General features: G+C 33.5%; 2 protein-coding genes across 2 annotated transcripts in view; one reads left to right on the forward strand and one right to left on the reverse strand.

The window, feature by feature from the left end:
- Nucleotides 1-13738, forward strand: part of ANO3 (anoctamin 3) — a 414700-nt gene that overhangs the window by 306489 nt on the left and 94473 nt on the right. The window contains 2 exon segments of the mRNA XM_061203163.1: nt 2293-2393; nt 10298-10342. Of these exon segments, the coding sequence (XP_061059146.1) occupies nt 2293-2393; nt 10298-10342 (146 nt within the window).
- Nucleotides 1-13738, reverse strand: part of MUC15 (mucin 15, cell surface associated) — a 109557-nt gene that overhangs the window by 55873 nt on the left and 39946 nt on the right.

Raw genomic sequence — 13738 nt, forward strand, 5'->3', positions numbered from 1 at the left:
TAAGTAGGCAGTTAGGATTAAATAAATATATTTACATTGTGCTTGGTAAGTGAAAGGCAAGTTGGTGTAACACCAGCAGCCGACACCATCATTTCAAAAAAAGGATATTTGTTATCACTTTGAATATAAGAACTTTTGTATGGATAAAACAGGAAAAACTATAATAAAACATGAAATGATCCTTTCACTTGCCTCACATGAGGGAGTCATTTAAATAGGTGAATGCCTATGTTTTATATGTTTTAGAAAGACTTTTTTTTGTCTCTACCACTCCTGCACAGAAACCTTTCAACCAAGTCTGGGGCAGTTACTAAAAAGAGCCTGGAGATATCAACATCATAATTATTCTTTTTTTCCTTGATCAGTGACAGATTTCTAGCTGAGTGAAAAAGATATATTTTTAAATAAACAGTTGTTTGAATGAATTAATGCTCATTTAAAAAGTTATACACATTATTTCCTCAAGCGTAGCTAAAGTGTGCAAACTTAGTCTGAATTCAAAGGCCTTTAGATATTTAACACCTACTATGCCTTCTGTCATTGTTAATTTTTTTTATCATTCTTTATCTTTAATTTAAAACAAACATATTCGAAGTAGGAAAGTCCTTTGGAAATTGCACAGGAAGCATCTTTTGCTATTTTCCCCTGGTGATTTGAAAAATACCTAGCACCTCAATAAACTATAAAGAAAAAATAGCACATGGTCCAAAATTTTGGAAATTCTGTTTATTTACCTTCTCGGATATTTTAGCAAGTACATGCATATTAAAATGTCTCACAAGTCCTCTAGTGAGAAACCCTAAATTGTCTTGACCTTGGAATGATCCCCCCTTTTTTCATAATACTTCAGGGAACAAACACTTCCAAATGCTAGTCTGTGAAAGTGCCTGTCCAGTGTCAATGGTGATCAGCCTGCTGTCTACACTTGAGTATTATTCCAATGATTGTCCCATGGATCTCTAATAATACTGTTTTAAAATGTGGGTACTACAAATTTGAAATATGTTCTGGCAAATTCATGAAATTAGCCATATCTAAAACATAGGGCTTTTTGAATATATGAATATAAAATTGTACAGTTTAATTTTTAAATATATAATTTTAAATTAGACTGATAAATTTCTTCCATACTTTTGAGCCTTTAAGATTGTTATGTTTCTTGAGATGTTCCATCTAGTTGAAGTTTAAAGGAAAAATGTTAACCAAGTGGAGTCCAGCTGTATGTAACCTGACATGTGTGCCTAAATGGAAGCGAAGAGCAGTTCTTCCTTGACATAATTCAGCTTCTCTAATCATTTGAGGAATAAGCTCTGTGGAATTCAGTGCTACAGTGGCCACAAACTTCTTTCTTGCTCTATGGGCCTCAGATATTGTAGGAATTTCAGAAAATAACTGTCTAGGCTTTTTTTTTTAAAGTATAATATGAACATTAATGATATATGATGACAAAATGGTCAATTATTTAGTTACTTATTTTAGACTACTGGACAAAATCTAGGAATCTTGATGATTATCTGGTTCAAAAAGGCATCTGATTCTCTGTTAGTGGTATGAGAAAAATATTCAGAACAATGGAATCCAATTCTGGGAATTCTTAAGAATTAGACCAGAGTACTCAATTTTGTTAAAAGCTCCTTAGATAATTCTGATGCACACTTGATTTTGCTTAAAAACCTCTTGTCAAGATCAAAGACACAAAGTCTTATGATCTCTTGCAGGAAACAGTATACTAACCTGTTAAGATTCGAGTAAGCATGCAAATCTGACAGCTCTGTAAGGCTATGGACTTGTAGGATTTTTACTCTGTTTATCCCCAGGATTTTCATAGGACCTCTCAAGGAGTAATTATGCAATAAATTGTGCTAGAAGAATAAGTGAATGAACAACTGGTAGCAACTGTCAGTGTTGTTTTTACCACTACCACCGCTGCCCCCCACCCCGCCACCCCAGAGCAGGAAAGAGAGGATCATGAGAAGGTGTCAAACAAGAATAATTTCAGATTCCTAATTGGCTCATGATTGTTCCGATTGGGGATTCTGGATCTTGATAATGATCAAGGGAAGAAAATGCACTAACTCACATGGATGATTATTTCTTGCATACAATGGCATTAGTACATTTTGATTAAGGTATTTCTGAATTAAGACATTTGATTCATATAAATTCCTTTTAAATGGGTGATAAGGATTCATGTGTAGACAAGGGGACAACGTCCTTCCCTCTCAGATCAAATTGTGGCATGATATTATCAGCTCTGATTCTAAGTGGTGTCTGTTCTGCTGTCCTTTGCAGCCAGCTGTTGCAAACCCTGATATCATGTTTATTAAAATTCATATTCCATGGGACACGCTGTGCAAGTATGCAGAGAGGCTGAATATCAGGATGCCCTTCAGGTACTTTCAAATTTTATTTCATTCTGTCTCAATGTATATTAAGATGATCCTGATTTTTGCAAAACTTGAGAGCAATAAATGTAATTCTTTCTACAGAAGAAATGCTTTTTCTTCCAAAGTTTAGCTTATCTTGGACATTTATCTTTCCTTCTAATTTTCTTGCTTAACGTGGTAAGCGTTCTGGTTCCCAGCTATATCATTCCTAGCTGGACTTGACTAGAGGGAGGGAAAAATAGTTGTTTTCAAATTTTAACTTATAATTCCCAAGATCAATTTCACTTCTTATTTAATGTAGGTAGATGGAACTCTTATTTCTGTGAAAGTCAGGAAATGTAAGTGTGTAGCATCCTTATGTATACAAATACAGTGTTCTTTCTCTGTATAGCAGTTAGCAAGAATCATTCCTCAGGTGGAATTCAACCAGATGGTTTCTTAGCTCTGTCCTCAATGCCAAAGGATAAATGGTAATAAAAGGCCTTCTCAGTTCAAAGATTTTTCAGTCCTTCCTATAGGCAAGCAAAAATTGAGTAGATGTGTTTCCCCATATTGTGTGTTTTGTGTTATATGCAGAATCTATCACTTTCCTTCATGATCTCTCACAATAAAATTCAAGTGTTTCTACTATGTGCAAAGTTTTAACTCACATTGAAGATATGAACATTTACACTTATTTGGAGCTCAGTATGCTTTATCAACTGCTAAGAAAGTTTAAAAAGGTTTAGGGTAACAAGATACCAAGTAAAAGAACCTCTAGATAATGAATATGAATGAACAGTAAGAGTGCAATTCAAAAATATGGAGAAATTTCTCAGACCTGGTAGCATGGAAGAGGCCAGCTCTGTAAGAGTGCTGACAGCCTCAGGTCTCATGACAAGCCTCTACAGTATTCAAGATGAAATATGGGGTGTTGATCACTGTCTTTTTAGTCATCTGAAACACCTCAGGCTTTGGAAGATGCAACCACAGTCATTGCCCACAAAACAGCGTTGGCAACTACAGAGGAATCTTACTGTGACAATATTAGAATTAGATACCTAAATTGGCTCCCATTCCTGCTTGGGTAAAAGTTTCAAAATTCTCTGTACAGATGATATTTATAAGATAGGTAAATAATACCTTGAAGAGCTTGGCAAAAATAATAATAATAACAAAATAAAAAACAAAAGAAAATGAGTAAAGTCTTTTGAATTCTTTAGCACCTTATATAAATTATTAATAAGATACCTACAAAAACCTGAAGTTTGTACATTTTTATGAAACTTGGTCCCTGAAAGAAGCAAGTAAGGACCTATGAGATATTATTTGTGTTATGATTAGATATTTTGAAGTCTACAGAGGACTGTTTTTAATTCAGGTCATTCTACTGAACCAAACTTGAGAGTACAACTAAGTAAGTGTACACTGTGCAACTCTTCATGTCTTGAGTTTTGAGGAATTTTTTCCTGCTGACACTACGTCTCCTTCTAAAAAGTCTTTTGAAATACATGCCGTGACTTATTACAGGCTGATAATGGGAGAATACTTGCCTTTGCTCTATCTGCTTTCTTCTTGTTTGGTCTGTATATGTGCATGCTACACAAAATCATGCAGAATTAAAACAATGAGTTTCATTTTAACTTATGAAATTATCAAAGACTTTCACAAGTAGTACTCTTCAAACCTCGCACAGATATAGTGAATAATCACGTCTGTTGATTTATGGTGAGAATCAAACCATAAAATATTCTGAAACTGAATTTAAAATTATTTGCTGTGAGACTTAAAACTTTTCATAACCACTTTTTATCTTAAGAAGATAATTGAAAAATATGTAAAAACATTCCCCGAAGTACTATTTATAATTATGAAAAATGGAAATATCTCCTATGTTCAATGGTAGAGGATTTAAATAATTTAGATATACCCTTGCAATGCAATATAATTCATTTAGAAAACAAATGGGTACAAGGATTTATTAATGATTGTAGAGAAATAATAAATAATAAAATGTAAATAAAATGTGAAGGATATGCATGTATTCATACAATGAGATTTCAACAGTGTAAAATGAATAGAAATAAAATTGGAAGAAAATATAATATGCTAAACATGATTGCTTCTGATGGGTGGGATTGTGGGTCCCTATTATTTTATTTGTTTACATTCTTACAAAATTATCTTAAACAAGTTCTATTTTGACTGCAGGATATAAACAAAGATGCAAAAGAAGTGTGACACCCAAGACAATAACCTACTTTCTGATATCAGGGTGAAATTGCTAAAAAATTCCACATTAAGCCTGATTTCACATACCTTTATCCTACCCCTATTCCTGTGATTTCACCATTGTTCCTAAGCAGAGGTATAGTTGAATTTATGCAGAAACTAATTTCCTTGTAGATCTAAAAGGAGGAAACCCTTAGAGACTATCACAAAGCATGCCATTTCAGTGGTTTTCAGTACTCAGGTTCTCTTCAGGTTAACTGAACATTGTGTTAAAATATGCCATCAAAAAAGGAGCAGATCTTCCACTTATCTCCTCTGGACTTTATACAAAGCACGTGTTTGCCAGGGGTGCAAAAGACTGAATCCTTTTTTGCTATCCAAGGGGGAATTTGTCATCATTTGATTCTTAGCCCCTGGCAAAGACACTTATTATTAATTTGAAATTATACTTTCATTCAATGAAAAACTAAATGTTGGTTAACATGTTTGCTTTACACCAAATATTTGACATTCATAATTTCAAAGATGGTTTTTCTTTCTTTGTCAATATACTTTCAAAGTATGTCCATTCTGCTGTAGTTTATAGGGAAAAAGTCTTACAAAGACGATGGCAACAGAATCTACAGCATCACACATTTCATACAGCTCATTCCACCATCTCAGTTGGATTTTATTAATTTTAAAAATGGAAAGTCTGTTAGAGCACATTGACCTTTTTTCTCTCATTTCCCTTACCCTTGACTTTTCAGATAAATTTCGAGGAACTCTGAAAGAATAATCAATATTCTCATAACTTTGTTTTTTTAAAAATCTGTATCAAATTTAATTATTTGTGTCTTTACCTTAGCAGTTCATTAAAAACAATTCCCTTACCAGACTGTGTCTCCAGTTTGTATAAATTAGATCCTAGGTCTCCAATCTGTGTACCATAGTGTCCTTCTATTTCAACGGAGGTTTTGAATAAGATGTTTTCTTCAGTTGATGGTTTTGCTTTTTATAAATGATATTCATTTTTATTTTCTGGTAAGATTGCATTTGAAAGAAGAGTTCTGATACAGCCAAAGAAAGAAATATGAAAACCATGAAATGGATGCAGTTACTGTCTCTTTTTATTGATGATATGGCTCAAATTTCTTCTTTATAATATGTTTTTCAAGATAATGTTCACAATTTCCACATTAGTGAAATTTTGGAAAATGCCATCGTGATGCTTTTGATTTAATAATATAAATATTAGAAAATATACAGCTTTTTTCCAAAGTTTGTCAAAGGAACACTGGTTCCAGAGGATGTAAAAGAAAAATATCCTGTGACCAAATATGTTCCTGAATTTCTAAGTTAAACAATAAATTTATTTACTGTAGGAATTTTTAGAGACGTGGTTCTCAGTCTTCAGAATACATCAGAATCACCTGGGAAACTTAGTAAAAATGAAGGTCCCTAGAACCTACATGCAGAGATTCTGGCATATTAAGTCAGGGATAAGATTGGGTATTTTTAACAAGCATCCCAAGTGATTCTGTTACAGTTGGTAGAGAAATATTGTCTTGAAGATTTTTAATATTTTAATAATTCTTATAAGTTTTATAAATTTCAACAGACAGTTACACAGAGAAGTCTTTCCTTAATTTCCATGTGATGATGGATTTTTTTTAAATCTTAATATGATGATGCTCTTGGGAAAACAGTTTGAGAAATGCTGGAACTCAGAGTTCGTTTAGAACATATTTACAGATCAGTTTAAATAATAGATGTAGCATTAACTAACTCCTTAGTAACCAACTTCTGATTTATTTATAAGGTACACCTAAAATTTGGGATAGCAGTCAGCTCATAAAAAGAGAATGTTATTCAAGCATAGAATAAGTGGCAAAGTGTTTTCATGACTACCAATTCATTTTCCAAATGTCCACTGTTATCATATTTAGGAACATATATATTGTCTTCAAAGTAAAATATACAAGAATAACAAAGAACTTAAATAGGAAAAATACATCTCTTTTTTCAAGACAAGATTTTTAAAAGATGTATGCATAAAAACATATCCGTGCTTGACTATTCCACGTATTTATTCAGTGTTGAAACCTATATATTGCATTTCAGAAAGAAAAGCTGCAAATTTATTCAGAAAAAAATTATTAGAGTTATAACCCTTCCTTCAAAAGTTTTCTGGTAACTTACTGTATGAACATGAAACTTCATCATATTATCTAAATTTTAAGCTTGATATTCTGCATGTATAGAATTTTATATACATAAATTTTCTAGCTATTTCTTTTCTTGATTATTTTTCCAAAGTAGATATGGCTTGCGTATTGGACTTGACGTTTCCAAACTAACCAAGAAATTTCAGAGAGTTAAAATAGTCCACATTTTCTAGTTTTTATTCTATCAGGAAAGACTTAGCCTGTGTCTTGTACATTCTAGAAATATCAGTTCCCACATTCATTACTTTTCTTTTGATTCAAAGGTGATTCCTATTCATTCTTACCCTTCTCTCACATTAAATTGGTCAAACATATTTTAAGATGATTCAGTCATCCTGTGGCTTCTCAGGTTGAGTTCAAAGGTGGGGTCAACCTTCCATCTTTCCTCAAGCTCCTCCTCCCACAAATATTTTAATCATAGCAAATTTGGGGGAAAATTTTTTAAAACATTAAGAACCATCTTTTATCACAATTGGGATTAAACTTAGATCACTTTTTTATGCAAAGGATATCTCACTCAAAAATGAAATAATGTAATAACATACAGGGAGCCCAATATATAGAATAGATAACAGTGCGGTAGCTTTGCTTGACAAGGAGCAGGGACCCAGGGTCGCACCCATGTGACCGTCCTTCTCATTTGGCCACACAGACATCTCCACAAGTGGCCACTGGCTGTGTGAAACGCTGGTTGGAAACAGTGATGGAGATAAGCATTTACTTATAATTTTGAGCGGTTGTTGTAATAAATAGATGGGTAAGTAGGTAGGTAGGTAAATGCTGTCTTGATGCAAGGTGTAGAATAGAAGAATCTTTCAAATGAAAAATTAAGGGAAAATAAAGAAAGCTCTGTCCATGAACAATATGCAGTTAATAAATTATGGAGTGAGGATTGTGGGTAGGAAATAGTTTGGTCCTGCAGGCTCATTTATGCAGAAGAACTAAGGAAAACTGCAGGTTATTATTGACTGCATGAATTAAAGGTACACTTGTATATGTTGGGGAAATATAATTAAAAACAAAATCTCCCCCAACCAAGGAAACTTCTCCACAAACATAAAAGAGAAAGATAACCCTTTTATCACTGAATAAACATTAAACCAGAATGCAACATGCATCACAGGCAATTCACTGAGATTGCAAATACAAAAAATAATCTCACCCTTTTCTATAGCCAAGCAGATACACCCACTACAGGCATGTCCTCAAGATAAACAATAACCTAACCGGTCCTCAAGTAAGAGGACTTGACAGCACTAATTGTCACACATAGTTCATCCTAGATTTGACTGGTAACTAGGGTGTTAGTTAATTGGGAAAAATTAGTCTCTTAATTTTATTCGTTCTTACAGTATAAGCAGTTTAAAAAATATGTGTATTCATCTTGTATGACTTTCTCCCTTCACTTGTTCTTATTTCTCCCAAAGCATTTCAAAATTGAAAAAGAAAATGTTTAAGAGAAATATTTCAAAATAGCAGCAATAAAAAGAATAATGTTTTATCCAAATGCCACCTTGTTCTTTTACATCATTCCTTACCATATCCACAACTGATCATTATAACCATAATCTTTATCTCCTCTTAATCACATTCCTAGATTTTTTTGATGCTGAAAATTATTTTAAACCAATTTCTACATTTGCAGTTTTTTAAAGAGATACCTTATTTAGTAAATGTTTATTAAATTCAAAGTGCCCTCCGGCACTGAAGGAAATAAATGCAACTGTGAATTAAACAAAAGCCCATTCACTTATTCATCAGCCATCGGAATGCTTACTATTTACCAAAGAATGTGCCGAGTATACACAAAGTCAGATGAACTGAAGCTACCGTCTTCAAGAAACCCAATCTCCTATAGAAGATAGTCATTGAACAGTTACATAATACGGGGTAAATAGTGCAAGAGAGTACTTTGTAGAGGAGGTTCGGAGAGAAGATGGGTTTATAGTCCAAAAGGGATTTTTTTTTTTAACATCTTTATTGGAGTATAATTGCTTTACAATGGTGTGTTAGCTTCTGCTTTATAACAAAGTTAATCAGCTATACATATACATATATCCCCATATCTCTTCCCTCTTGCGTCTCCGTCCCTCCCACCCTCCCTATCCCACCCCTCTAGGTGGTCACAAAGCACCAAGTTGATTGAATGATGTATGCACACAAAGCTGTGTATGTTTGATAAAATGAAGGAAGGTGATATTTAAAGTGTGAATTAGGATAGACAGAGCAAGCCTTGAAACTCATATCTGAATTTAGTGTTAGAGTATGTCAGAGACAACTTAAAAATTCTGTTCTAAGCTTATGACTGGTGAGTGCAATGAAATATGGTAGCTCAGAAGGTTTTTCAAGTTTTCTAAGCAGTTAATAACACAGGACTAAATATCAACTGTCCTGACTCTCAGCCCTGCTTTCTAGATACCACACCATGGAGGAGTTTTCTGGTTCTCTGGAATGGATTTTAGTGGGTGGGGATAAAGAGGCATTTTAGAAGGCCCTGAATGAGATTCTTGAGCTCCAAGACATGAATTTAGTGAGAATCTTTTAGCAGGTGAATTAACCTCTGTCACTAGAATATTTAGTTTCTCTAAAATCAGAATGCTACACACTTACTTAAAACACTCAATATCTTCCTATAACTTTTCACCCAAAAACCTTAGCATCAGTGGTAAGACCCCTCATCCTCTGTGCCTTGTTCATCATCCCCTCACCTCTTTTATTATTATCCTCAACTTGCAATTTATACCCCAACAATTACCAAGTAAGTCAAAGTTCCCTGAATCTTACAATGTTTAGTCTTGCTTTCATAACCATTTCATATGCTGCTACCTCTGTCTAAAATGCCATGTCCTAAGTACTCCATTCAGACGACTCCTGCCATTCATGCTTCATGATTCAACACAGATAACACATCCTCTGGGAAAGCGTCCCTGTCTCTTTTCTCCTCCATCTATGAAAACTAATTGAGATCCCTTCACAGGTACTTCCATAGCCCTCTCTGTTTTACTGCATTATCACACTTTGTTATAACTATCACTTGTCTCCTCAACTGAAAAGTAGCTTTTTGAGGGTAAAGACCCCCTTTTTTTCTCTAAATTTTTAGTGGTTATAACTTAACATTCTTTGCAAAGTCATAAATATTCATTACATATGTGTTTAGATCAATAGATGACTTCATATAACATACAAGCAAGTGATCTGGTTAATATGCATTACGTAGCAGAAGACAAACTTTCAAAAAGGACTTAAAAATCAAATATTCAAAAGTGATCTATTGATTTATGAAAGTGTCTTTGTTATTAGTAACTTAGATTCTGAAATTGAAACAATGCAAATTCAGAGTTCTTCCTATTATACTGGTTCATTTCGTGTCTTTCTTTAGCATGTGGAAATTAGAGTACTGAAATGCTCAGTATAATTGAATGTTGTCACTCGCTGGTTTCACTATTTTCATGTGACTTTCCTCAGCTGATTTCTTTCTTTTTTTTTTTTCAGGAAAAAATCCTATTACACTGACAAGAGGAGCAAATCAATGGGCAGGTTGGTGGGTGATATGAAATTTGTTTACGACCAATTTTTTCATTTGGGAAAAAAATAAAAAATACATTTGATTACCCATATCAGCAGCTGTAAATTTTAGAAAGAAAAACTTTACTGATTTGTTCAAGATATTTTCAAAATGACTTATGCCAAATTTAACAATGTTTAAAATCAGATGATCCCTTTTTGCTATTTACCATTGCCGTTCCCACAATCCTTCCTTGATATAATGTTATGGAACAAGGATTTTAATTGCAAGTTAGTGTTTCAGGAGATTTTAATTTTAAAAATAGTTATAAAACCAGGATTGATGGGTAAATGATGACCCACTAGAGTAACAGAACAATAGGCACAGCAGAAACCTCTTGGATCATTTAATCCAAACCTCTTATTGGTGAGGTGGTAAAAGAAAGACTAGCATCCAGAGTGATGAAGTGGTTTACCAAGGCCATACAGCATCTTTTGTATTACGGACCTACTCTTATTCCACCAGCTGAACCTGCCTCTCTTTCAATTCTGGTATTGAAAGGAAACTTCTTTTCAAGAGCTTTATCTCAAAACAACATCTCTTTACCTACTGTGGTAACAGTAGCTATGGCAAAGGAATTAATTAAAATACAACCCTGAGACACAAGAAACTCTCCCACCTGAATTGCCTTGACCCCGTTTCACTGGAGAAAATGAGCTTCCATTTAATGAACTCTACAAACAAAAGGCTTGTAATATTCGCTGTTTTTCTGCTCCTTGCAAAAAAATTAATCAACAAAAATAGAATGTGAATGTCGTAGAGGAGGCCCTATTGAATAATGTTGCAGAATATTGCAAATCAGAATGACACAAAAACTAGCAAAATCATACAGTGTAAATATCTGACCATTTTAGGAAAGAATTTAATAAATCTAGTTCCTTTACCAAAGAAAATGTCTGAATATAATTTAGAACTCTAAAATAGGAAAATTTTGAATTCTAGAAGAGAGTATTGTACTCTATTAAACATTAAATTTAGGTTGGTAGGAATGAGTGACAAGAAAAGTAAATCATGAAGGGGAAAACTTGAAATCTGAATGAATGCTAAAGGAATTAGTACTCAAATGGCTCTTAAAAAATTAATGATGTTCCTTAGCCAGTCAGATTCTTCTGTTTATCAGGTTGACATGCTCAGATTTACAATGAGCTTTCATCATTTCTCTTGTGCTCATTCATTCCTGGTCTATATAAGCAAATTTCCAAAGTTATTTTTGCATAATAAGGTCAAATTCATTGGAATATTATAATATATAAATTTACAACCGCAGGTTTTCCATATTTTTCTCTGCATGTGCCTGTTTAATATTGGATGTGTTGATAAAACATGTTTAGGTTTGTTTCTGGGTGCTGTATAGAATTAGTGAGATTTGCCACTGTATAATTAGTGTGTTTTCTGCTAAATAGGCATCTTCCTTTCAGAGACTCACAGAAGGATAAAATCCTGTATATTAAATTGGCAACAAATGTCTATGTAATACTGTCATAATTTAGTTTTAGAGTAAACTTGTATTTAGAATTCCTGATAAACATGTATATTCTAAATCCTAAAGAAACATTTTTAATAGTGGAAAAATGTTTTTCTTTACTATTTTGGTCAAACAAAAGTAAACTAGAAAAATAAATGCTATATTATGTGTCATAATATGTTTTATTATCTTTTGTGTTTATTATTTTTTGTTTAATTTTATGAAATGAAAATAAGGTTGTCAGTTATTCCAAACAATTGTTAATGTACCTTAAGCATTACTATAGTCTACTGCTTTACAGTTTACATATTACAAATAGTTCTCTTTGTTCTTTGAGTTAGTGGATGCGTATGGGGAGGGTAACAGATAAATAGGAAAGGCATTTATAAAGTTATATGACATATTAAACTGAAAAAATGACTGTCTTGGTATTTGCCTGAGTTTATACTTTCAATTAAGGAAATGACTGATTTTGATTTTTTTTAAACTTGACCTTTGGAAACGAAAATTTAAATGTTGTGTGTGTGTATGTACGGGCATCACTGTTATAAAATTATAAAACCCAATTTTTAGACAATTGGAAAGAGGGAAGCAAAAGTCTAATGTGTGTACTTAGATGTCACTTGTGCTTTCCATTTCCTGATGTGGGAAAGATGTTTTGTGCATGGGTAATTTGACCAGTAAACATTAGGGGTAAATATGTACAGGCAATTTTCCAGGTTTCAAAGATCATCGTTTCACCAGGCAGGTCGAAAGGAAATGCCTATAGTTTTATTATTGCTGCTCTCTGTCATTAGTTTACAAAGTACTTTCATATTCAATTATCAAAGCATCTTCAAAAGGACCATTCAAGGGGGCAGAACAAAGAGTAACTGGTTTGCAGATCAGGGAAAATAAATGACTCCATTATCACCACTCCTTACCACCCCACATCTCATCCCCTAGCTTTCACAGCTGGTGTGATAGAGTTTGTGCTCTGACCACGTTCTTTTGACCCTTTAATCCAGATTTCTTTTCAATTTCCATTGAATTCTCTGCGTTCCACTGATTTTAGCAAAGGAACTTAAAGCTCTGTTAGAAGTCATCCTCACATTATGCCATGAAATCTTGAGTTTGCAAGATGGCTAACGTGATAAAAGTTTGGTAGAGTGTAGGTAATACGTTAGATCATGTTGGTGGCATGGTGGTGGTAGTGGTGGTTGTAGAAGTGGTGGTGATACTCCTTTTCCTTATTATTATCATAAGTATTTATTGAGTGTTTACTTTGTGCTGGTCACTGTGGGATCAGTCATTACCTATTTAATTATCAGAATATCCCTTCATTTAAGAGATGAGAAAACTGAATGAGAATCAAAGAAATTAAGTAATGAGCTAGATCTTCACATCCTGTGATTCAGATCCAGCCCTGACCACATTTCACTATTAGACATCATGTATTCCTTCATAGAAAGTATGTGAAAAGCCTAAACTGATAATATGGTTTATTTTTCTGTAAAAGGCCAGTGATGGTCTAAAAGTCATTTTATTTCATTTCTTTAATTTTTTTGATTGGCATTTATTTCTAGTATGTTTGCAATTTTGTCAGAGATAGTAAGCCCTTGGGTGCTAGAGCTATCAGCATTTTCTAAGTGTCATCAGATGCCTCCTTTTATTTGATCCTCCTAGCCACCTAATGAAGTAGGACAGATGGAATTACTTTCTCTCTTTACAGATGAGGAACCTAAAGCTCAAAGATTGAAAATGTTTGGCTCAATTTCAATGACTGGCAAATTCATCCTCTAATTTTTTATCCCATTGTTTTCTCCACTAGGCTAACATTGAAAAGTTGGAGTAATTACTATATAATCCATTCAGTGTTTTTACATGTCTGTGCACTAGTGGCTGGAATACAGCGATATTTTGT

Source organism: Eubalaena glacialis, chromosome 10, assembly GCF_028564815.1.
Source record: "Eubalaena glacialis isolate mEubGla1 chromosome 10, mEubGla1.1.hap2.+ XY, whole genome shotgun sequence".
NCBI lineage: Eukaryota > Metazoa > Chordata > Mammalia > Artiodactyla > Balaenidae > Eubalaena > Eubalaena glacialis.